Source organism: Coregonus lavaretus (assembly GCF_964263955.1).
Source record: "Coregonus lavaretus genome assembly, chromosome: 13".
NCBI lineage: Eukaryota > Metazoa > Chordata > Actinopteri > Salmoniformes > Salmonidae > Coregonus > Coregonus lavaretus.
In genome coordinates, this window is record NC_140000.1 from 39,208,792 (window position 1) to 39,233,271 (window position 24,480).

Sequence of the window (24,480 nt, forward strand, 5' to 3'; positions counted from 1 at the left end):
AGAATGTGGGGATCGATGGTGTCAAAAGCAGCACTAAGGTCTACGAGCACAAGGACAGATACAGAGCCTTGGTCTAATGCCATTAAAAGGTAATTTACCACCTTCACGAGTGCAGTCTCAGTGCTATGATGGGGTCTAAAACCAGACTGAAGCGTTTCGTATACATTATTTGTCTTCAGGAAGGCAGTGAGTTGCTGTGCAACAGCTTTTTCAAAATGTTTGAGAGGAATGGAAGATTCGATGTAGGCCAATAGTTTTTTTCAAAAAAAATTCCGGGTCAAGGTTGGGCTTTTTCAAGAGAGGCTTTATTACTGCCACTTTTAGTGAGTTTGGTACACATCCGGTGGATAGGAAGCCTTTTATTATGTTCAATATAGGAGGACCAAGCACAGGAAGTAGCTCTTTCAGTAGTTTAGTTGGAATAGGTTCCAGTATGCAGCTTGACGGTTTAGAGGCCATTACCATTTTCATGAACGTGTCAAGAGATATATGATTAAATAACTTGAGTGTCTCCATTGGTCCTAGGTCCTGGCAGTTCTGTGCAGACTCAGGACAACTGAGCTTTGGAGAAATACGCAGATTCAAAGAGGAGTCCGTAATTTGCTTTCTAATGATCATGATCTTTTCATCGAAGAAGTTCATGAATTTATCACTGCTGAAGTGAAAGCTATCCTCTCTTGTTTGAATGCTGCTTTTTAGTTAGCTTTGCAACAGTATCAAAAATACATTTTGGATTGTTCTTATTCTCCTCAATTAGGTGGGACAAATAGGATGATCAAGCAGCAGTGAGGGCTCTTCGATATTGCACTGTACTGTCTTTCCAAGCTAGTTGAAAGACTTCCAGTTTGGCGGAGCGCCATTTCCGTTCCAATTTTCTGGAAGCTTGCTTCAGGGCTCGGGTATTTTCTGTGTACCAGGGAGCAAATTTCTTGTGAAAAATGTTTTTTGTTTTTAGGGGTGCGACTGCATCTAGTGTATTATGCAAGGTTACATTTAGATCCTCAGTTAGGTGGTGAACCGATTGTACTCTGACGTCCTTGGGTAGGTGGAGGGAGTCTGGAAGGGCATCTAGGAATATTTGGGTTGTCTGAGAATTTATAGCACAGCTTTTGATGATCCTTGGTTGGGGTCTGAGCAGATTATTTGTTGCGATTCCGTAATAAGATGTTGGTCCGATAGTCCAGGATTATGAGGAAAAACATTTAGATCCACAATATGTATTCCATGGGACAAAACTAGTTCCAGGGTATGAGTGTGGCAATGAGTAGGTTCGGAGACATGTTGGACAAAAAAGTCAATGATGGCTCCGAAAGCCTTTTGGAGTGGGTCTGTGGACTTTTCCATGTGAATAATAAAGTCACCAAAAAATGTGAATATTATCTGCCATGACTACAAGGTGCGATAGGAATTCAGGGAACTCAGTGAGGAACCCTGTATATGGCCCAGGAGGCCTGTAAACAGTAGCTATAAAAAGTGATTGAGTAGGCTGCATAGATTTCATGACTAGAAGCTCAAAAGACGAAAACGCAGTCATGTTTTGGTGGGTAAATTGAAATTTGCTATCGAAAATGTTAGCAACACCTCCGCCTTTACGGGAAGCACGGGGGATATGGTGACTAGTGTAACCAGGAGGAGATGCCTCATTTAACACAGTAAATTAATCAGGCTTAAGCCATGTTTCAGTCAGGCCAATCACATCAAGATTATGATCAGTGATTAGTTCATTGACAATAACTGCCTTGGAAGTGAGGGATCTAACATTAAGTAGCCCTATTTTGAGATGTGAGATATCACAATCTCTTTCAATAATGACAGGAATGGAGGTACAGACACGGTCTCAATGGGGACAGATGAGCTGACTACACTGACTGTGCTAGTGGCAGACTCCACTAAGCTGGCTAACAGCCTGCTGCCTGGCCTGCAACCTATCTCATTGTGGAGCTAGAGGAGTTAGAGCCCTGTCTGTGCTCATAGATAATATGAGAGCACCCCTCCAGCTAGGATGGAGTCCGTCACTCCTCAGCAGGCCAGGCTTGTTTGTGGGTGAGTCCCAGAAAGAGGACTCAGAAAGAAAATTCTGTCTTTTGGGAGGGGCAGAAAACAGTTTTCAACCAGCGATTGAGTTGTGAGACTCTGCTGTAGAGCTCATCACTGGGAGGGGGCCAGAGACAATTACTCGATGCCGACACATCTTTCTAGCTGATTTACACTATATATCTTGCTACTTTTGATCAGTGCCCATAGTAGTGCACTATGATTGTCTGGAATTTAAATCAACAGTTTTTACAGGTAATCACTTTAATATCCTAAATATATATTGTGGTCCTCTGTAGCTCAATTGGTAGAGCATGGCACTTGTAACGCCAGGGTAGTGGGTTCGATCCCTGGGACCACCCATACGTAAAAATGTATGCGCACATGACTGTAAGTCGCTTTGGATAAAAGTGTCTGCTAAATGGCATATTATTATTATATACATAAACAGTAGGCCTACAGTGCACATTGATTGAATTCAGCCTGTTTCCCTACAACATAGACACTTGTGTAGCATAGCATTTATACTTAATTAGATGTTGAGGCTACAGCACTTAGACTAAATTGAATCAACCTTAGATCTTCAGTGTTCACTCTCTAGGTGTACCCGTTGGGATGTTGGAGTGTAATCCAGTTTATGTTTTGTAACAGCAACACTACTCTACATAATTGTAAATGATACTGCTTTGAACGCAGCTCACATGAAGCTCACTGCATGGTGCCTGAGGCGGAGACGGGAAAGTGGTGGTTGGAGGTAAAGCTTTGTCAGTAATGATGTAGTACAGTTGGGAGAGAGAGGGAAGAGGGAGAGAGAGAGAGAGAGAGAGAGAGAGAGAGAGAGAGAAGAGAGAGAGAGAGAGAGAGAGAGAGAGAGAGAGAGGCTGTATTCAGGATCAGACACAGACCTAAGGCTAGAGAGGAAGATGATATTCTACTACACCCTCACTCGATACCCTTCTCGACCAGGCTATCTCTAATAGCTACAGTGTGACCAGGCTAGCCCCGGCAGAAACCCCCTCCAGGCTAGCTCTGATAAGCCCCAGCAGACCCCACCTCTCCCCCCTGCAGCGACCGAATGGAGCTGATATCATCCTGTCATTTCCCCCGCTGCTGCTCTGAACATGGTGCCGGACATTATTACTGGTGGCTCAGTGTGACTACGGAGGCTGGTGGCCGTTACTCATCGTCCAGCTGAAGGATTAATGGTCGTGGCCCGCGTAGACGCAGGTCATTACCTTACCGGGGATACGAACTTTAAACTGGCCTAATCTGCCCGGACCAACAGGCTCTGTATGGCACGCCACTGAAGTGACTTCACAGGGAGGGGAGTAGAGAGGGAGGGAGGGACAGAGAGGAAAAGAGTGGAATAGGGGAAAGGGAAGAAGGGAAGGATAAAAACAATGAGAGGGAGGAGTGAAAGAAGGTCTGAATCAGAGAGCTATAGAGAATTCAGAGATGGATGAAGGGGGGATAGAGAGAACGAGAGACGGAAGGACTGACTCAGAGAGCGATCGAGAGAACAGGGAGGAAAGGCTAATCCTTCAGAGGAGTGGTGGAGATAGAGAGAGAGAGAGAGAGAGAGAGAGAGAGAGAGAGAGAGAGAGAGAGAGAGAGAGAGAGAGAGAGAGAGAGAGAGAGAGAGAGAGAGAATTGAAATTGAATTGAGAGAGAGAGAGAGAGAGAGAGAGAGAGAGAGAGAGAGAGAGAGAGAGAGAGAGAGAGAGAGAGAGAGAGAGAGAGAGAGAGAGAGAGAGAGAGAGAGAATTGAAATTGAATTGAGAGAGAGAGAGAGAGAGAGAGAGAGAGAGAGAGAGAGAGAGAGAGAGAGAGAGAGAGAGAGAGAGAGAGAGAGTTAGAGAGAGAGAGAGAGAGAGAGAGAGAGAGATAGGTTAAAGAGTCAGGAGCTGCAGTTTAGGCCCAGTGCTCTAGGGAGATCTCACAGAAAGCTTACTGTACAGGATAGCAGGGGTTAGGTCAGAATGGAGATGATTCAGCTAACATCACAACTCTGTTGTTGGGTTACTGTAGTTGTACTGTTTGTGCACTATTGTGGGTACTGTATCAGTCCAGACACAACTAATCATGCACAAACACACGCTAGGCTAGGCATTATCGGCCTAGTTTTGTTTGATGTAGATATCATGATGTCTGCCATTTTCATACAGCATCTAGGAATTCTCTGTATTGTATGATCACATGTACAGAAACACATTGAAAAAGCTCCATTCATTTTTTAAACTGAATATTTTGTGCACAGTAGTTAAACAATTCTGATGGGATTTGGAACATTCCTCGCAAACTTCAGTAGTAGGAGACAGTGTCAGATCCCACCATCAAACACAGAGATGCAGCAGACTACACCATGGGGGACAAACCCCCCACACACACACCCTCGAAACAAAACATACAAACGCATATACGACACGCATTCACATTGGGAGAACGAAACCCAAACTCTTTTAAGGCAACAATGGGGAGCACTCATTTTACATTGCCTTTACTGAACGACTTTGACAACAGAATACATTTTTTTGAACATTTCCTGAATGTTCCCCTAAAACGGTTGTTATTGTTCTTTTCACTCATTCTGCAGACGAGACATATTGGAAATGTCAAGCACATTACGGAGGCTGACTGCATGACTGGGACGATTCAGAGGGATAATTCTGGGAAGTTACAGGAGGAGTCAAATCAGTGTGTTTGTGTGTATGTGTGTGTGTGTGTGTGTGTTTGTGTGTCAAATCACAGGACATGGCAGATCAGTAACAGCACAGTACAGCATGCTGCCTTCTGGCTCCTGCTACCAGTAAGATACTGTACAGGAGGATATAGTGACCTAGCACTTTTTATGACTCACCTGCCCTAATTTTAGGTCTGTGAGAGTTTGTGGAAGGTGTATGGTGACATGTGAGGTGAGTGGGTGAGTATGTGAAAGTATGGGGAGTTTATGGGGAGGGTGTGAGAGAGTTTTTGTCCTACCTGCGTTCGTTGGCAACAGGCCCCTTGTGTGTGGGTGTGTGTATGTGGATGTGTGTGTGTGTGTGTGTGTGCGTGTGCGCGTGTGTGTGTGCGTGTGTGTGTGTGTGCATGTCTGGTGGCAGTGCCAGACCCATCAGGCCCATCAGCCTGCCTAATGGCTGGGGGACTACTGAGTCGTTTGTGTGTGTGTGTGTGTGTGTGTGTACTGCGTTCATCCTGCGTTCATCCACCTCTGGCCTGCTGGCCCCCCTACCTCTGCGGAAGCACAGTTCCCGCTCAGCCCAGTCAAAACTGTTAGCTGCTCTGGCACCCCAATGGTGGAACAAGCTCCCTCACGACGCCAGGACAGCGGAGTCACTCACCACCTTCCGGAGACACTTGAAACCCCACCTCTTTAAGGAATACCTGGGATAGGATAAAGTAATCCTTCCACCCCCCCTTACCCCACCCCAAAGAGAGAAAAAAATAACATATTGTAAAGTGGTTGTCCCACTGGCTATCATAAGGTGAATGCACCAATTTGTAAGTCGCTCTGGATAAGAGCGTCTGCTAAATGACGAAAATGTTAAAAAATGTCATGTGATTCAGAGAAACAGATGTATGTCATCCTCACTTCTATCACACTGATAATGTAGTGATACACCTGGGACAGCAGCAGAGAGACAATGCTGCTACACTATCCGGCTGTGACAAGACAGAACAGAACAGATCAGAACTGCACAAAGAGAGCAGAACTGGAACCACAGTGTAGCACATCACAAATGTCAGACCTGTGAGAGTAAAGGACAAGAAACACTATAACGAACGTCGGCCATGCCCAGACTTATTGTGCTGTCACGTCACTCTGTCTCACACAGAGTCGTCTGGGGACGTGTGTCCACAACCTGTGGTAGAGATCTAGTTAATAGGCCAACTGAGCAAAATATAGCCACTCATAATTAGATCATGTTGATTTAGAAGGCAATATGAAATGAGGCTGAATTAAAGATGCTAAGCGGATTTGAGAAAAACTCTTAGCTTGTTTACCATGACTTGTTGTTGTGTGAGTTTTAACTTGGGGATTGGACTTGTTTTCACCCTGTACTGAATGTTGAAGGCTTTCCTTACATAAGGAGTGAGAGCAGACCCAGTGAGTCCATTAGACAAGATCAATGCTATCTCAATCAGAGGATTAACATTAGCTTTAACGACAGGAAATACTGTTGGATTTGAAGATAGTGGGCTTGAGGGAGATGCGTTGATTACTATAATTAATGAACAATTGATTCTGTTACAATTACTGTTATTATAGGGATTATTTTTGTTGGTTCGCCAGTAAGCTGTGTTCTTGTTAACCATTAGGAAGGAACCCGGATCCTCATTATGATCCTCATTATGATCATAGAATTGAATAGAAAACGTTATTGTCCACATAATGTGGAATTTTGCCTTTGACTCCATGGTGGCATCATATGTATTCAATAGTTTTGGAACAAAGGTGTCATACGGGAGTAGTCCAACTGGAATTGTCACTTGTACAGAAAGTTCTAATTGAGGAGAAGAAGGATGCCTTGAATTAACTATCTGCTGTGACCCATCCACTGTCCCTGTCCCTCCCACATCTTGTAATTAGACTTTAAGACTGACTGAGAGAGGATTTGTCCCCTGGTGAGAGAGAGAGAGAGGGAGAGGGGGATAGGAGGAGGTGACTCCAAATGGCAGTCTGAATAAGTTTAGGATCCTCAGGTGCTCAATAAAGCCAGCTTACTCATAAAAGCCCTTTTAGGACAGGCCATCCCAAGGACGCCTAAACTCATTACTGGAACCAGGGAAGCATTAGGATGGTAAATGACAACGAGCGCTCACATGTGCGCGCAGTGGTGTAAAGTACTTAAGTAAAAATATTTAAAGTATTACATAAGTCGTTTTTTGGGGGTATTTATACTATACTTTACTATTTATATTTTTTGACAACTTTTACTTCACTACATTCCTAAAGAAAATAATGTACTTTTTACTCCAGACATTTTCCCTGACACCCAAAAGTACTCGTTACATTTTGACAGGTATATGGTCCAATTCACTCACTTATCAAGAGAACATCCCTGGTCATCCCTACTGCCTCTGATCTGGCGGACTCACTAAACACAAATGCTTAGTTTGTAAATTATGTCTAAGTGTTGGAGTGTGCCCCTGGCTATCTAATATATTTAAAAAAAATACGAGAAAATAGTGCCCCCTGGTTTGCTTAATAAAAGGAATGTGAAATGATTTGTACTTTTACTTTTGCTTTTGATACTTAAGTATATTTTAGCAATGGCATTTAGTTTTGATACTTAAGTATATTTAAAACCAAATACTTTTATACTTTTACTCAAGTAGTATTTTACTGGGTGACTTTAACTTTTACTTGAGTAATTTTCTATTAATGTATCTTTACTTTTACTCAAGTATGACAATTGGGTACTTTTTCCACCACTGTGTGCGCACGCGTGCGGGGGAGGGGGGGGGGGTCAGTGAGAGAGAGGCGCAGAAAGAAAGAGAAAGAGAGAGGAGGGGGGTGAGAGAGCACAGCACGTGTCATCTGGTTGGTCACTTGTCACAGCTAAGCGTAGAAGTCAAGGACGAGTTTTGGAATTGGAGCGCGATGGAATGGAATTCATAATTCTGCGGAATGCTTAGTTCCAGAAATGCACCACGCTTTAGTGTGCCTGTCTTCCCTGAGATTCTTCGCTCCAAACCCAAACCGTAGTGCCTGAACTGTGATGTAGTAATGCAATATTGAGCATTAAAAATGCTGCTTTTTTAAAGCCCATCACACACTGGGAGTGGTGAGACTGGACAGGCACTCTCTCTCAGGTTAGAGGGCATGTAATATTTAGTGTGTGTGTCCGGCCATCCAGAGAGCTAACGCACACACACAAACGCAGACACACACACACATTTGGCATGGGCCCTCAGATTCTCAGAAAGTTATACAGCTGTACCATTGAGAGTATCTTGACTGGCTGCATCACCACTTGGTATGGCAACTGCTTGGCATGCGACCGTAAGGTGCTACAATGGGTAGTGCGTACGGCCCAGTATATCACTGGGGCAGAGCTCCCTGCCATCCAGGACCTCTATACCAGGAGGTGTCAGACGAAGGCCTTAAAATTTGTCAAAGACTCCAGCCATAGACTGTTCTCTCTGCTACCGCACGCAAGCGGTACCGGAGTGCCAAATCTCTACCCACACATACTACACTGACATTACAACACACACACACACAAAAAGCACACCCATTAATATTAACGCCCCACACACACACACGCACACACTACATACAGTCACACACACAAAAAGCACACCCATTAATATTAACGCCCCACACACACACACACACACACACACTTTCACACTCTTGACATACGCTACTGCTACTCTGTTTATTATCTACAGTATCCTGATTGCCTAGTCACTTTACCTCTACCTACATGTGCATATTCACTAAATTACCTCAACTACCTCGTACCCTTGCACATTGACTCGGTACCGGTACTCCTTGTATATAGCCTTGTAATTGTTATTTACAGTTTTTACAATCACTTTGGCACTAATTTCAGAACCTTGACGTCATTTTTCAAAACTCTAGACACAAAACTCAAAACGGTCATCACTTGTAACACAGGCTGTCCAATGTTCAAAACATTGCATTGTGCATTCATATCTTTAAAGAAATCTTGCACTTGCACAATCATTGGTTCAAAAAACAAATTTATTGTGAAATACCAATGAAACGTTAATTTAGATCACCCACACACAAGCAACCGATAGTTTAACTGTGTCATTGTTCGTACAATCATTAAATATTGTAGTACAAAATAGGTAATACATGTTTCATTATGGTACTACATGTAAATACATCCCTGTAAAAGTACTGCAGTAGTAGAGAGAATATTCCAGACACAGTGGAATCATTGAACAAAATCTGAAATATATTGATGAAAAACAATACAGTACTGTAAAACATCAAATACAGTGTTCCTCAACTTGCTTGCTTGTACTGTAAAAAGCAAAACATTGGAGTGATTACTGTACTTCTACATTTTCATCAACTCTGTCTTGTGGATTTGGCCACAGGTTCTCATCTACATCACAATGGATGTATACATCACAATGGGGCGGCAGGTAGCTTAGTGGTTAAGAGCGTTGTACCAGTAACCGAAAGGTCGCTGGTTCTAATCCCCGAGCTGACTAGGTGAAAAATCTGTCGATGTGCCCTTGAGCAAGGCACTTAACCCTAATTGCTCCTGTAAGTTGCTCTGGATAAGAGCGTCTGCTAAATGACCTATTTTTTATTTATGTTTTCATTAGCCAAACATCTTGGAAAAAACCTTCGGACATGGCGAATCCAGGCCTGACACTGGTCTACCGTGATGTCATTACATGTGTCATCCATGGCCTGGAGAAGAGTGACTTGTTCATGAGGGCGCCCATCATAAACCTTACATCTCCATGTGGAGAAAATTCCTCAATCGGGTTAAGGAAAGGAGAGTATGGGGGTAAATACAGGGTGGTAAATTGTGCATGGGCCTGAAACCATGCTTGCACCATATGAGCATGGTGGAACCTGACATTATCCCACACAATGACATAGGTCACGCCATCAGCTCTACAGATCTGATCGAGCTCATTAAGGAAGGTTACAAGGAGAGCTGCATTATATGATCCAATACGAGGTCTGCGTCCCACCACACCATCTTCTGATATAGCCGCACACATGGTAATGTTGGCCCCACGTTGTCCAGGTACTTGAATGGTTGCCCGCTGGCCAATGAAATTCCGACCTCTCCTCCTTGTCTTGGCCAGGTTAAAGCCTGCCTCATCCAAATATATGAATTTGTGATGGTTGTCATCAGCATCAAGCTCCATCACCCTCTAAAAATACATTTTGGAAAGAGATTTACTGATTACTGTACAATGTAGAATTATTAGGGAATTTTATTACAACAGCCATCTAGAAACTGAACATACCTGAACATACTCAGTCCTCATTTGCTTCACTCTGTCTGCATTTCTTTCAAAAGGCACACGGTATAGTTGTTTTAAAGCCACCTGGTGCCTTTTCAGCATGCGTGCAATAGTCGGCAAACTTATGGATTCCACATTGTTAAACATGTCTTCATTGTCCAAGATATGCTGGCAAATTTCTGTAAGGCGAATATCATTTCTGGCCCGAACCAAATCGACCACAGCCTGCTCTTGTTGGTCAGTCAGAATTTTGCCTCTGCCTCCCCTATTTGGCCTAGTCTCAATTCTACAGGGAACATTACAGTAAGAAGACACTTGGTCACATCACCTACTCTATGTCACACATTGATATGCAGTCATTTGACAATTGAGAGTAGCATCATGTTTAGTGCATGCTGACGACTTACCGGTTCTCATTGCGGAACGTTCTGATTATTGAGGCCACGGTTGACCTTCTGAGGTTTGGTTTTATCATTGTAGCCGCCTCAGTCATTGTCATGCCATAATTTATGACATGGTCTACAACTATTGCTCGGATTTCATTGGACACTCTTTGCTGTTGCTGTCTTGGTCCGTGGCCTTGTCCTTTACCACGTTCCCCCACACCTCTCAAACGAGGCCCACGACCACCTCTCAGAAGGGGTGATTGTCCCCTGCCATTCCTTTGACCAACACGTCTTCCTCGTCTTCCTCCCACCACTGCTTGACCTCTATTGTGACCTGGATCACCTGCCGGCTCCATGTTACAGTACGTATCGCTATGTTGTTGCAAGTGGATCCCAATCAATTCTTTATATACTCGTTCCACAATGTGAACTCAATCATCAGTAACGAGTTGGCAGAATTGGACAAGCAATTACAAGGGCCTGCATCCATACAGTGCAGTACTGTCAATACTGTAAATAGTCTGAAAAGGTGGCACATGGGACCATAGAAACGATGTCTGATAAAGAATGATGATGAAATATTACATCCATAGATAATGTAGTCTAATTGGTTCATGCTCCACGCTAATTGGTGACAATGAATCTCGTTATCTTGAAACTTTCATGATCTAAACATGGAATATTGTATATTGTTTGTCTGTTTCCATACAACTATGCATTAAGAGTAATGCAACAGTTACTTATCATTTTGAGCAGTTGTATCAATTGATAGTTGGATAATTGTAATGAAATGAATAGACATTTTGACTCATCTGAAATGTAATGTGTGAATTGCCTTTTGAAATAGTAGTACTTTGATGTTAAGTTGTGTCATATTGAACAGGTGATTTTTGTTAAATGAACAAATGATCTTAGTTTTATGTGTATTGTATCCAAGCAATTGAAAAAAGTGTTAGAGTTTTGAAAAATGTGCATTTTGATCATTGGTTGTGAGTTTTGTGTTTAGAGTTTTGAAAAATGACGTCAAGGTTCTGAAATTTGTGCCAAAGTGATTGTAAAAAACTATTTTATTACTATTTCCTTTTTTTATTTAGCAAATTGTTCGTACTTTTTAACTCTGCATTGTTGGGAAAGTGCTCGTAAGTAACCCTATCACAGTCTACACATGTTGTATTCGGCACGTGACAAATAAAATTAGATTTGATTGATTTGACATACCTCTCTCTCTCTCTCTAACACTTCATCATATCACCCACACAGCGCTGTGGGGTCAGAGCGGACATATTTTGTACTTAGTTCAGTCAAGGAGAAAAATACATCTCCTTAATGCAACATCTCCTCTCTCGCTGTGCTTTGAGCTTGTTGTAGCCAACTACAGCTGTCCATGTTGGTAATTCTATGGTCTGGAGCGCTTAGATTTCTTGGCTCCCTCCATTGCTTTGGTCATGATGAGTACATGTGAGAGTGTACATTATATACTGTAGTAGTACATGTGACAGCTTACGTACATATGTAGTAGTACACGTGAAAGTATAGGCTATTTAATTGTTAGAGCATATGTAACAGTACGTGACAACATATTTAATATTACATGTCAGATTGTGCATAGTAGCGTGAGAGCACATGTAATGGTGAATGTATTGTTGTATCAATCAGGCCTGAGAGCAACCAGGTTTACTAATAGAGTGTGTAGCATTACAACCCCAGGGAGAGTACTACTACTGACACAGAACACTGAAATACCACTACAAGCTGGATGAAGCTGGGAGCAATGAAGTGTGTGTGTGCATACGTGTGTGTGTGTCTGTGCGCACGTGCATCTGTGCATATGTGTGTGTATGCATGCATGTGTCACAGACCTTTGTTGACAGCTTGAACAGGCTGGCTGGAGAAGTAGGCGTCCTAATGAGGGACAATACGTGTTGAGGAGGAGTGCCCTTCTGCACAGTAATCTGTTGTTCAATAGGGACTTAGTGCACTTGAAACGCACAGTCCCTTTCTCCCACTCCCCTTATGGTAATGGCCATGTGATGGAGAAGCTTAACACACTGTCCAAGGGAACACACTATAGACAATTGAGACAACCTCTATACCCTAGTGTCTGTATAAACATACACTTCATTGTTGATGTTGATATAATCTTATGGTCATATGATGTAATTGACATCTGAATCTAGACAGAGGTTGCACAAATAGATGCCATGCACTTACCATGTGTAGAGGGTTCAGCTTCTGTAGTGTAAAAAGTGAATTTCAATTACATCACATATTAAGAAACTCTCAATAGTAGTTGCACAGAAAATTGGCCAGTGTTGCATAGTGTTGATTTTTCAGTGTAACATTTCTAGTCTCTAAGTGTTTAATTAACACTCATTGGTGTAGAAGAACCCCATTGGTGTAAAAAACCCAAGTCTCTCATTATCATATTTCCCAGCATGCTGTATTGCAGGTTGATAGTTTGTTTCAATATCTTTTTGCAAGTACATTGATTCATTAATTAACCTTATGCTACTCAAATATAAATAACATACATTTTCCTAAACTAATCCAATCTGTTACTTGGATTTATTGCACCCATTACTGAAAGGATTGTTCTAGTTTAGATGGTTTAGGTAGTGTCATAGCTTAGCCTTCCCAACCTGTTGGTCACTCTTAATGCAGGTTGCTGGTAAATAAAACTTCACAATGTTGGACATCCCCACTCTGGCTGGATTCCAATGGGAATTTCGCTTCACTTTGCAAGCCAGCATAATGTGACTTACAGGCCTGATGTGGCTGTAAACCATGCATTTCATGCCACTGTATTATGGTAAAACTAGGCCTTCAAAATAAGGCCTTATAAAATATGTGTTTTATTGTCTTATAAAACTGAAAATGGATGAATGACCCCAGTCAGTCCCAGCAGCAGCAGAGTAACAACACAGGGGTTTAAGTGATGGTTATGGATGGAGGTAATAACATAAAGCCTAGTCTATTGACTTCTCTAAAGACAACTACATACCATAGGATGGAGAGCAGTGGTGGCTAGCAGAGTGGAGCTAATCACCCTCTTCTCTGTGACTTTGGTAGAGGCCGCAAATATACACACAGTTCACAGCGGGTCAGCCCCACTAAAACACATATTTTCCATTTCCTCCTACCATACCTGCACAGCAAGGGAGAGATGGAGGGGAGATGGGAGGGAGGGAGGGAGGGAGGGAGAGAGGGATAGTATGTGTGTGTGTGTGTGTGTGTGTGTGTGTTTGTGTGTTTGTGTGTGTTTGCGTGCGTGCGTGTGTGGCTATACAGCTAACATCTGCTGGGTGGATCCTCCCTGCTTTCAGCAGAGTGTAATGGAGTCTGCTATCTCCAGACCTGCTGCTGCTTTTATAATGGAGGGCTTAGTGCTCTGAGGAATGCCTCTCTTGCTCTTTTTTTTCTTTCTTGGTCTCAGTTTTTTCTCTCTTTCTCCCTCTTTTACTGTCTTTCTACCTCTGTCTTTTTCATTCTCCCCATCACTCCCCCTTTCCTTTCTCTCTTTCTCTATCTTTCTCCCCTCTCCCTCCTCCCCTCTCTTTCTCTGCTCCCTTCCCCTCTCTTTCTCTCTTTCTCTGACAACAATTCTCATCGGAGGAGATCTCTCTCTGTATGTGCACACCGTCCTGTCAGTGCTCTGCTCTCTCTGCCCACGTTCACCCAGGGCTCCTTCTGCTGTAATCTACAGCTGTAGCTGCTCTATATCCTATTAAAGTAGATAACACAGACCGTTGTGAAGATAAACTCAGATCAAATATTAGGAGTTGAGTGTCCATGTCGTTGGACAAGCATTTAATGAGTCAATGAAGAGGGAATTGGGGCAAATCCCAAATGGCAGCCTATTCTCTACATATAGTGCACCAAAAGTATTGCTCTAAATCAAAATGTCCCTTAGTCATGCGCCGATGTCGGTGGGAGACAGTGACAGTTTGAATGAAGTGGTCGTTTTTTGGTAGGATTCTTCCCTACCTTAGTCTGTATGAGTAGCACCTACTGCATAAATGCCCAATGGTGTGTTCTCTAGCCTTATTCTCCCTGTAGGCAGCTGCTGTTGTGTTGGTACGATATGTACTCTCCAGAGCTGATGTGAGAGGAGAGTGATGTCACAGGGACAGAGAGCTTAGTTAACAGGGTGACCTGCTATAAGAGTCAAACCTAGCTGGCATTGAGGAGCTGCTCACACATAGATTCTACCCTCACAGCATTCTTCCATGAGAAATTCCATCATTTGGTGTTTTGTTGATGGTGGTAGAAAACGCTGTCTCAGGCGCCGCTCCAGGTTTCCCATAAGTGTTCAACTGGGTTGAGATCTGGTGACTGAGATGGCCATGGGATATGGTTTACATCATTTTTATGCTCATCAAACCATTTAGTGATCACTCATGCCCTGTGGATGGGGGCATTGTCATCCTATGAGGGCATAGCCATGGTAGTCAAAATATTGGCCTGCCCAGCATTTTTATTCATGACCCTAAGCATGATGGGATGTTAATTGCTTAATTAACTCAGGAACCACACCTGTGTAGAAGCACCTGCTTTGTATCCCTCATTTAGTGTTTTCATTATTTTGGCAGTTACCTGTAGCTAGCAGATTGTAACGGGCTAATATAATGCTCCATTAGGCGTTACAGGATAGGTACTGTTTGGTGTAGCATAGAGAATTTTCGATACTATCTTTGTTCTCGATTCGCCAAACATATATTTTTTAAAATGTCTGTGACCAGTTGTAGGTGGTTCGTTAGAATTTTGAAAATGTTTTGCTCCATGAAGTAATTCAACAATGTGTATGCCGCCATCTTGTCTATTTCAAATCTTCTCTCATTGATTGAGACAGGTGAGTCTACCCTAAAGTGCAGCATGTCATGATGACACTCAGCTGTCTCAATCAATGAGAGAAGATTTGAAATAGACAAGATGTCAGTGTGCAGATTGTTGGATTGCTTCATGAATCAAAACATGTATTTATTTTAATAACACAGTATTTTCTCAATTCAAACGAACCACCTCCAACTGGACACGGGCATTTAAGAAGATACATGTTTGGCCTAACAAAGATAGTATCGGCAAGTTAAGGTTTGTTGAAAATTCTCTGTGCTATGCCAAACAGTACCTATCCTGTTACGGCTAATGAAGTATCATATTAGCCCGCTAGCTAACTCACACTTATAACGCTAACGCTAGCTGACACACACTGACACACAGTTCATACTGCTGCCATGCCGAAGTCATGTCACACAGGCCTCAAGGCCTGCCTAGAGATGTGTTCCAGTCAACACCGTTAGTACATTGTCAGAGCACACTGTACACACGCATGCATATGTACACAACACACACACACACACACACACACACACACACACACACACACACACACACACACACACACACACACACACACACACACACACACACACACACACACACACACACACACACACACACACACACACACACACACACACACACACACACATACATACATACAGACAGACACATAGTTGGAAATAGAGAGAATTAACAAATGTGAACGATGATGAAGGCCAGTGATGAAGATGCCTCTAGCAACTTGCTGGCCCAGCGTGATGACTCGATCACAATGTATGGCATTGTTTGAATGACAGACCATCTGTTGGCTATCATAGGGGTCAAACACCTTGTGGCAATCTCAATGAAGAGACATCCCACAGAAGTCCTAGGGTCACTGAAGCCAGGAGAGGTGAAGACTGATGAAACTTGAATCGACAAAATTAATGTTACTGTGTGAATAAAATTGTCATGTTCGCATTGTTTCAAGAGTTAATAAAGAGCTATGAATTTTGATATGTTTCATTGTACTGTAAGTGCTATGGATTTATTGTTACAGAGAAACTGTGTTATTCTGTACGCTTGACGGCGGATAGTTCAGAGAGGAGCGACACAGATGTGTGCACTTATCATACAGTGTTGAGGTGTGGTGATTAGACTAGAGAATGTGTGAAGTGTTATGCCTTTTGTTTTAATGTTTTGGGCCATGCAAAGTGATGTTAATGAGACGATAGGAGATACTGGGAGTTGGCACTCTTGGAAGAATAAAATATTTAGATAATGTAGTTATTGGTAAACCAAACTCCTGATGTACGTTTTGTATGTCATAGTGGTAAAATGTCTATGCTGTTAAGACATAGGATATTTTGTATTATTTTTATCGCGAAGATTTCTGGTGTGTATCATCTGTTAATTGTATTCTTATGGTGTAACTGTAATAATTCTGCTTACTTTTAAATGGATACGAACCATAGTCCTCACATTTCTGAGTAATATTCCTTGAATTATTGTTTGGTGAAATGTCTAATGGTAAATGTTATTCACAATATACATAGCATATATGCTTGGTCTCTATGCTATTGTCAAGATCATCGTTAGATGAAGCGGACCAAGGCGCAGCGTGATATGCGTACATTATTTTATTTCAGTACACAACACGAACCAAAACAAACGATACGTGAAGTCCTGGGTTGAACACAAACCTTCCGGAACAAGATCCCACAATAAACATGTGCCAACAGGCTGCATAAGTATGGTCCCCAATCAGAGACAACGAGCTACAGCTGTCTCTGATTGGGAACCACCCTGGCCAACATAGAAATACACGAACTAGAACGAAAATTATAGAAAACTAAACAAGGAAAATCCACACCACCACACTCTCCCTACCCCCCCGTTGCGCCCCTGGTCTGGTCTGGCCCCGCTGGCCGGAGCTGGACTGAACACCGGTGGAGCTGATTGCTCTGGCTCCGGCGTGGAGCAGCTGACCGGTGCCGGACCAGGCACGGACCGTGCCAGACTGACGACGCGCACCACTGGCTTGGTGCGGGGAGCAGGAACGGGCCGGACCGGGCTGACGACGCGCACCATTGGCTTGGTGCGGGGAGTAGGAACGGGCCGGACCGGGCTGGCGATGCGCACCATTGGCTTGGTGCGGGGAGCAGGAACAGGCCGGACCGGGCTGGCGACGCGCACCATTTGCTTAGTCCGGGGAGCAGGAACAGGCCGGACCGGGCTGACGACACGCACCATTGGCTTGGTGCGGGGAGCAGGAACAGGCCGGACCGGGCTGGCGACGCGCACCATTTGCTTAGTCCGGGGAGCAGGAACAGGCCGGACCGGGCTGACGACGCGCACCATTGGCTTGGTGCGGGGAGCAGGAACAGGCCAGACCGGGCTGGCGACGCGCACCATTGGCTTGGTGCGGGGAGCAGGAACGGGCCTGACCGTACTGGGAACACACACCACTGGCCTTGTGCGGGAATCAGGAACGGGCCGGACCGGACTGGTGACACACACCACTTGCTTGGTGCGAGGAGCGGGACTGGGTTTCCTCATAAACCTCCGCTCCCTCTGCTGCCTACTCAGTTCCTCTCGCCGTGCCTCCACACTCTCCTTCTCCCTCGTGACCAGTGGCCCCCGTAACCTGGCGGCCTCCTCTGCTAACCTGCCGAACCGCTCTATCGCGGCCTCCCGCTGCCTCGCCGTCCACAGTGTGAGCCCCCCCCTAAACATTTTTGGGGCTTGTCTCTCCCCCGTGAACATGGCCTCCATCCCTCTTGCCAGACTCTCACTCATCTCCTCCCACGTCCATCCTCTCTCCTCGTCACGCTGCTTGATCCAGTCGAGGTGGGATCTTCTGTCAAGATCGTCGTTAGATGAAGCGGACCAAGGCGCAGCCTGATATGCGTACATTCTTTTATTTCAGTACACAACACGAACCAAAACAACAAAACAAACGATACGTGAAGTCCTGGGTTGAACACAAACCTTCCGGAACAAGATCCCACAATAAACATGTGCCAACAGGCTGCATAAGTATGGTCCCCAATCAGAGACAACGAGCTACAGCTGTCTCTGATTGGGAACCACCCTGGCCAACATAGAAATACACGAACTAGAACGAAAAACATAGAAAACTATACAAGGAAAATCCACACCCTGGCTCAACATTTAATAGTCCCCAGAGCCAGGGCGTGACAGCTATGCATCTCTGATCTAAGGTTAACTCAATCATTAAATGGTAGGACATTGATTGCAAGATATTAGCTCCTTGTCCCTTAGCCTCTTTGCATAACGGTAAACCTAGACACGTGTATCTTATATTATTCAGAGTGGTGACGTAAGGCTCGCAACCTTGGCTATACCCACTGGATATGATTATGGGCCTATAGCATTCACATGAAAATAGAGTCAGATTGATGAATGTAGTTTATTTTTATATTCAACATAATGTTTGGATAATTTCCACCACTCTACACACACACTTCAACGTCTAAGCCTTCTCTCATCTTCTTTACAGATTATCTCATTAGAGAGGATATATTGTAACTTGGTATTACTGTCGACATGTGTAATCTGTTCACGCCTGTTCTCTCTTGGCGAGGGAGGGGGTGGGGTGGTTGATCACTGGTTTCTTTGCCTCCTCAGCGGAACGCTACGCTGGTTAGCCGGGGCTGTGTTGTGTTGTTGTGACTGAAGAAGCGTGACTGGCCATCTGCTAGCTGGGATTCCTACGCCACACTATAGTCAGGGATGGACACAGATGAGTGGCTGCGCTTTGAGAGGAATCTCTCCGATGGTGGATGGGTGTGTGTGTTTGTGTGTGTGCGTGCGTGTGTGCTTGCGCATGTTTGTGTTTATTTCTGATGAAGCCTCCACTCAGTGATACGATACAATAGGGGTTTTGTCAAGTATAATTTCTGACAAAGTACAGTAGCCAGTGTATGGTTTATATCCGTGTATGGTTTGTATCAGCGTATGGTTTATATCAGCGTATGGTTTATATCAGCGTATGGTTTGTATCAGCGTATGGTTTGTATCAGCGTATGGTTTGTATCAGCGTATGGTTTGTATCAGCGTATGGTTTATGTCAGCGTATGGTTTATGTCAGCGTATGGTTTATGTCAGCATATGGTTTATGTCAGCGTATGGTTTATATCAGCGTATGGTTTATGTCAGCGTATGGTTTATATCAGTGTCTGGTCGGTGTACAGTTGTTAGTGTTTAGTTTCTGCCAGTGTATAGTTTTAGAAAAAGGGCAACACTAGCAGAATGTCTATTTCACTTGTAGAATGGTTACAGTATATTGATGCATCTACTCTCTCGCTCTCTCTTCTCCCTCCCTCCCTCGTTCCCCCCCCTCTCCCCTCTCCCCTCTCCAGATGTACATTCAGACCACCACCCTGACCATCTCCCTCAGTCTCAGCGCCTCTGTCTCTCTGGGGATGCTGTACATGCCCAAGGTCTACGTCATCATCTTCCACCCGGAGCAGAACATCCCCAAGCGTAAACGCAGCTTCAAGGCCATCGTCACCGCCGCCACCATGTCAGGCAAGCTGCAGAAGGGAGGCGACCGGCCCAATGGAGAGGTCAAGACGGAGCTGTGTGAGAGCATGGAGACCAACAGTGAGTAAGAACACACCTTTACTAACCTATACATAATACACTTCTATATCTAATGATATACTGTATACATCTATACTAATGGTATGCATAAATACATCTACACCAGGGTTCCCCAACTGACGGCCCATGGGCTGAATTTGGCCCGCGGGTGGTTTTATTTGGTCCCCCAAGTAAAAAATAATAATAATGTTAATTGAATTTTAATTGTTGGACATAAAAGACTGTCAAAATACCAGGAAATCATATCCAAGTGATTTTATTTTAAGAAATCTGTTGCCAAGTATTCCCACGCATAGTAGACACGTGATCATATACAAATGTAAGCAAGGTTTGAAATGGTTATGTTTTAGTCAAATATTATATCTGTTTAGGCTTCTTGCGGTCAATTTGCAGTCTACAAATTATTTGTAATTATGTACCGGCCCCGCGACCATCCGCTCAAGAAAAAATCGGCCCGCGGCTAGTTGAATCTAGTTGATGATCCTTGATCTACACTAATATAACGAATAATCTATACACTTAAAAACACTAATCCATAGATCTACACTAACACACAACTTTGATAATCTATACAACTACACTGATATAAACAACCTTTTGATAATCTCTACAACTACAGTATAACAGTAGTTACATGTCCTCCCGAGTGGCGCAGTGGTCTAAGGCACTGCATCGCAGTGCTAGCTGTGCCTCTAGAGATCCTAGTTCGAATCCAGGAGACCCATGGGGCGGCGCACAATTGGCCCAGGGTAGGGGAGGGAATGGCTGGCAGGGATGTTGGTTGAGCATGGCGTTTGCAACGGCAGGTTTGTGGGTTCGATTCCCACGGGGGGCCAGTATAAAACAAATATTATGTATCCACTAACTGTAAGTCGCTCTGGATAAGAGCGTCTGCTAAATGACGTAAATGTAGGTTGGGTCCTTTTTCATATGACTCTCATTCAAATATCAGTACTTTCAATAGCGAAAATGTAATGTCTGAACTGTAAACAATGTTCTTGATAGAGCAGCTTGAGTGCCTGTTTTTTTAGCACAATTCTTTGCTTCACATACAGAGTGTTAACATGAGCTTCCCATTCAACTTAACTATGTGGAGCAGCTTACGTAAACTTCAAAGCTTTGTTGTGTGTGGAGCCAATCGTGCCTCATCAACACTACGACCTGGAATTGTTCTTCTTTCTCCAGTGGAGATTCAGAATTTTCAGTGGGTGTTTAAAACACTTATTTTATCACAGAGTTGATTTGGGTGTTCTGAGAGGTTGAGAAGGTTCTGGAATGTTTGGAGTAATTAGGCTTCATATACTGTGTTCTGTGTTCTGAGCTGGAGCAGGTTTAACTATTTCTTCATTACAGACCTGTATGCCCAGAAGTCTCACAGTCAGCAGTTTGGTCGGCTAGAATAACACACAATAACACACATGCATGTGATCACACACGCATGCACACACACACACAACACAACACAACACATAGCACGGGTCACTGCTCATCTATTCCCTCATTGGCACAAACTGCTGTCTGGACTCATACAGAGTTAAGTTTCACAAACCACAGTCTGCCTGAGGCATTATTTTCTAATACTAACTGCCTAGGGTTTGTGTTGTGTGAAGAAGAAACTGTTGGAACAGTTTTGATTCCTACAGTGTGACATATTGTCTCTTTTTTAAATCCTCCTTAACAAGGCGGGCACATGGGACCGTCTTGACAATAGCTCAGCGCCAGCGGTCCCTGGTCGCTTAAAAACAAATGACATTTACAACCAACAGCTACAGGGGACGTGTAACATAATGGACTTGACAAAACACAGCCTCAGACCCCAGACGCATTAGTGTGCACTAATATTACTGTCAATAGGAAATATATATCCCCTGATATATTTATTCTCCTCTCTTCCCCTCTTTTCCCCTCTGGCAGCTTCATCAACTAAGACAACATATGTTAGCTACAGTAATCATGCCATCTGAACATCTGAACAGCACCAGAGTGGCGGGAGGGTCCCCAGGGGCGAGAACAGCTGAGGAGAAGAGCTGTCACTCAGACAGACAGATGACGGACTGACGGACAAATAGATGGACAGACAGACGGAGCTCCCACCGACACCGGTAACCAAGCATGAGACATTTTATATTGTTCTGACAGCATCAACCCTACAACCACCAGAGAGGCGGGACCACAAAGATCAACCACCAATCAGTGGGCTCCGTTCGCTCTCTTCCTGCAAATCACAGCACAACGGTCCTGCCATGAACTTTGAACTAACTGTGAAAAAAAAGAGACTTCAAAAATCTCTGCAGGCTCTATGGTCCAGAGAAAAAAAGGAAGAAAAAATAAGAAAAACAAAACAAAACAAAACGGTGTAAAAGTTATACATAAGGGAGATAAAAATACATTAAAAGAGTTTAAAAATTAAAAATAATTAAAAGAGATAATAGAAGAAACTACGAGAATCGACCATGATGTTTATTGTTATTCTACTTGTAAGTATTTTTGTGGTTGTGAAGAGTTTTTAATTATTGTCCCAGCTGTCGTGCGACCTTGCATACTCAGAAAGTTTGTCTCTTGTATCGATCGGCTAACTGGATGGGTAGCCCAGGGTTGTGAATCTGTAAATGCCCTGGTTGAAGCATGCCAGTTTTTATACAAATGATTTATTTATAATAAAGGAATGTTTTGCAAATGTGTAGATTTGTTGCTTGTGCTTTTAAGATACAATGCAGACACCAATTTTATGTTTTGGTTAATTACTATATTTATCGATTTTAAATTATGAGGACAAAGACTAAATGACATGTAACATTCCCAGTCCTGTACCCATCCCTCCCACCTGTCCCTCTAAGGTTGTTTCTGACAATCTGAATCTCTACATGTTTGTCACGATCGTCTGAAGGAGCGGACCAATGCGCAGCGTTGCGAGTGAACATGATGACTTTATTAATTAAAGCAACCACGAAGAAAACAACAAATGACGATACGTGAAGTTCAAAATACTGAAACACACTAACAGCAACACAGAAACAATAACCCACAAAACAAAGGTGAAAACACACAGAATATATATGGCTCCCAATCAGAGATAACGAGCCGACAGCTGACACTCGTTACCTCCGATTGGGAGTCATCGACCAATCACCACATGACACAAACAAAATGAAACTCACCCATACCACACACCACCAAATGAAATACACCCAAACACAAGAAAATGAACAACCCTGGCTCAATATAAACGTCCATAGAGCCAGAGTGTTACAGTACCCCCCCCTAAAGGTGCGAACTCCGGGCGCACCAACATCAGGACTAGGGGAGGGTCTGGGTGGGCGTCTGTCCATGGTGGCGGCTCTGGCCCCGGTCGTGATCCCCACCCCACCACAGTCACAACCTGCTTTGGTAGCCTCCTCCCAATGACCACCCTCCACCTAACCCCACCTGGACTAAGGGGCAACCCCGGACTAAGGGGCAGCATCGGCCTAAGGGGCAGCACCGGGATAAGGGGCAGCACCGGGATAAGGGGCAGCACCGGGACAAGGGGCAGCACCGGACTACGGGGCAGTACCGGACTAAAGGGCAGTACAGAACTAAGGGGCAGCACCGGGCTAAGGGGCAGTACCGGACTACGGGGCAGCACCGGGCTAAGGGGCGGCACCGGACTCAGGGGCAGCACCGGACTAAGGGGCAGCACCGGGCTAAAGGGCAGCACCGGACTAAGGGGCAGCACCGGACTAAGGGGCAGTACCGGACTACGGGGCAGCACCGGGCTAAGGGACAGTACCTGACTAAGGGGCAGCACCGGACTAAGGGGCAGTACCAGGCTGAATGGCGGATCCCGGCTGGTCGGCTCTGTCGGATCCCGGCTGGACGGCTCTGGCGGATCCCGGCTGGACGGCTCTGGCGGATCCCGGCTGGACGGCTCTGGCGGATCCCGGCTGGACGGCTCTGGCGGATCCCGGCTGGACGGCTCTGGCGGATCCCGGCTGGACGGCTCTGGCGGATCCCGGCGGGACGGCTCTGGCGGATCCAGGCTGGACGGCTCTGGCGGATCCTGGCGGGACGGCTCTGGCGGATCCAGGCTGGACGGCTCTGGCGGATCCTGGCTGGACGGCTCTGGCGGACCCTGGCTGGACGGCTCTGGCGGATCCTGGCTGGACGGCTCTGGCGGATCCTTGCTGGACGGCTCTGGCGGATCCTGGCTGGACGGCTCTGGCGGATCCTGGCTAGACGGCTCTGGCGGATCCTGGCTGGACGGCTCTGGCGGATCCTGGCTGGACGGCTCTGGCGGATCCTGGCTGGACGGCTCTGGCGGATCCTGGCTGGACGGCTCTGGCGGATCCTGGCGGGACGGCTCTGGCGGATCCAGGCTGGACGGCTCTGGCAGATCCTGACGGGACGGCTCTGGCGGATCCAGGCTGGACGGCTCTGGCGGATCCTGGCTGGACGGCTCTGGCGGATCCTGGCTGGACGGCTCTGGCGGATCCCGGCTGGACGACGGATCTGGCTGCTCATGGCTGGCTGACGGATCTGGCTGCTCATGGCTGGCTGACGGATCTGGCTGCTCATGGCTGGCTGACGGATCTGGCTGCTCATGGCTGGCTGACGGATCTGGCTGCTCATGGCTGGCTGACGGATCTGGCTGCTCATGGCTGGC

The 24,480-nt window shown here is 45.0% G+C and overlaps 1 protein-coding gene across 1 annotated transcript in view; it reads left to right on the forward strand.

Annotated features, from left to right (window-relative positions):
• LOC311140033 (metabotropic glutamate receptor 8-like) overlaps nucleotides 1-22,519 on the forward strand; it is a gene marked incomplete at its 5' end in the record, with an annotated part of 79,541 nt that extends 57,022 nt beyond the window's left edge. The window contains 2 exons of the mRNA XM_084175003.1: nucleotides 19,595-19,838; nucleotides 21,753-22,519. Of these exons, the coding sequence (XP_084031129.1) occupies nucleotides 19,595-19,838; nucleotides 21,753-21,802 (294 nt within the window). The 3' untranslated portion in view covers nucleotides 21,803-22,519. The remainder of the gene's footprint in view (nucleotides 1-19,594; nucleotides 19,839-21,752) is intronic.
• Between the last annotated feature and the right edge of the window lie 1,961 nt (nucleotides 22,520-24,480).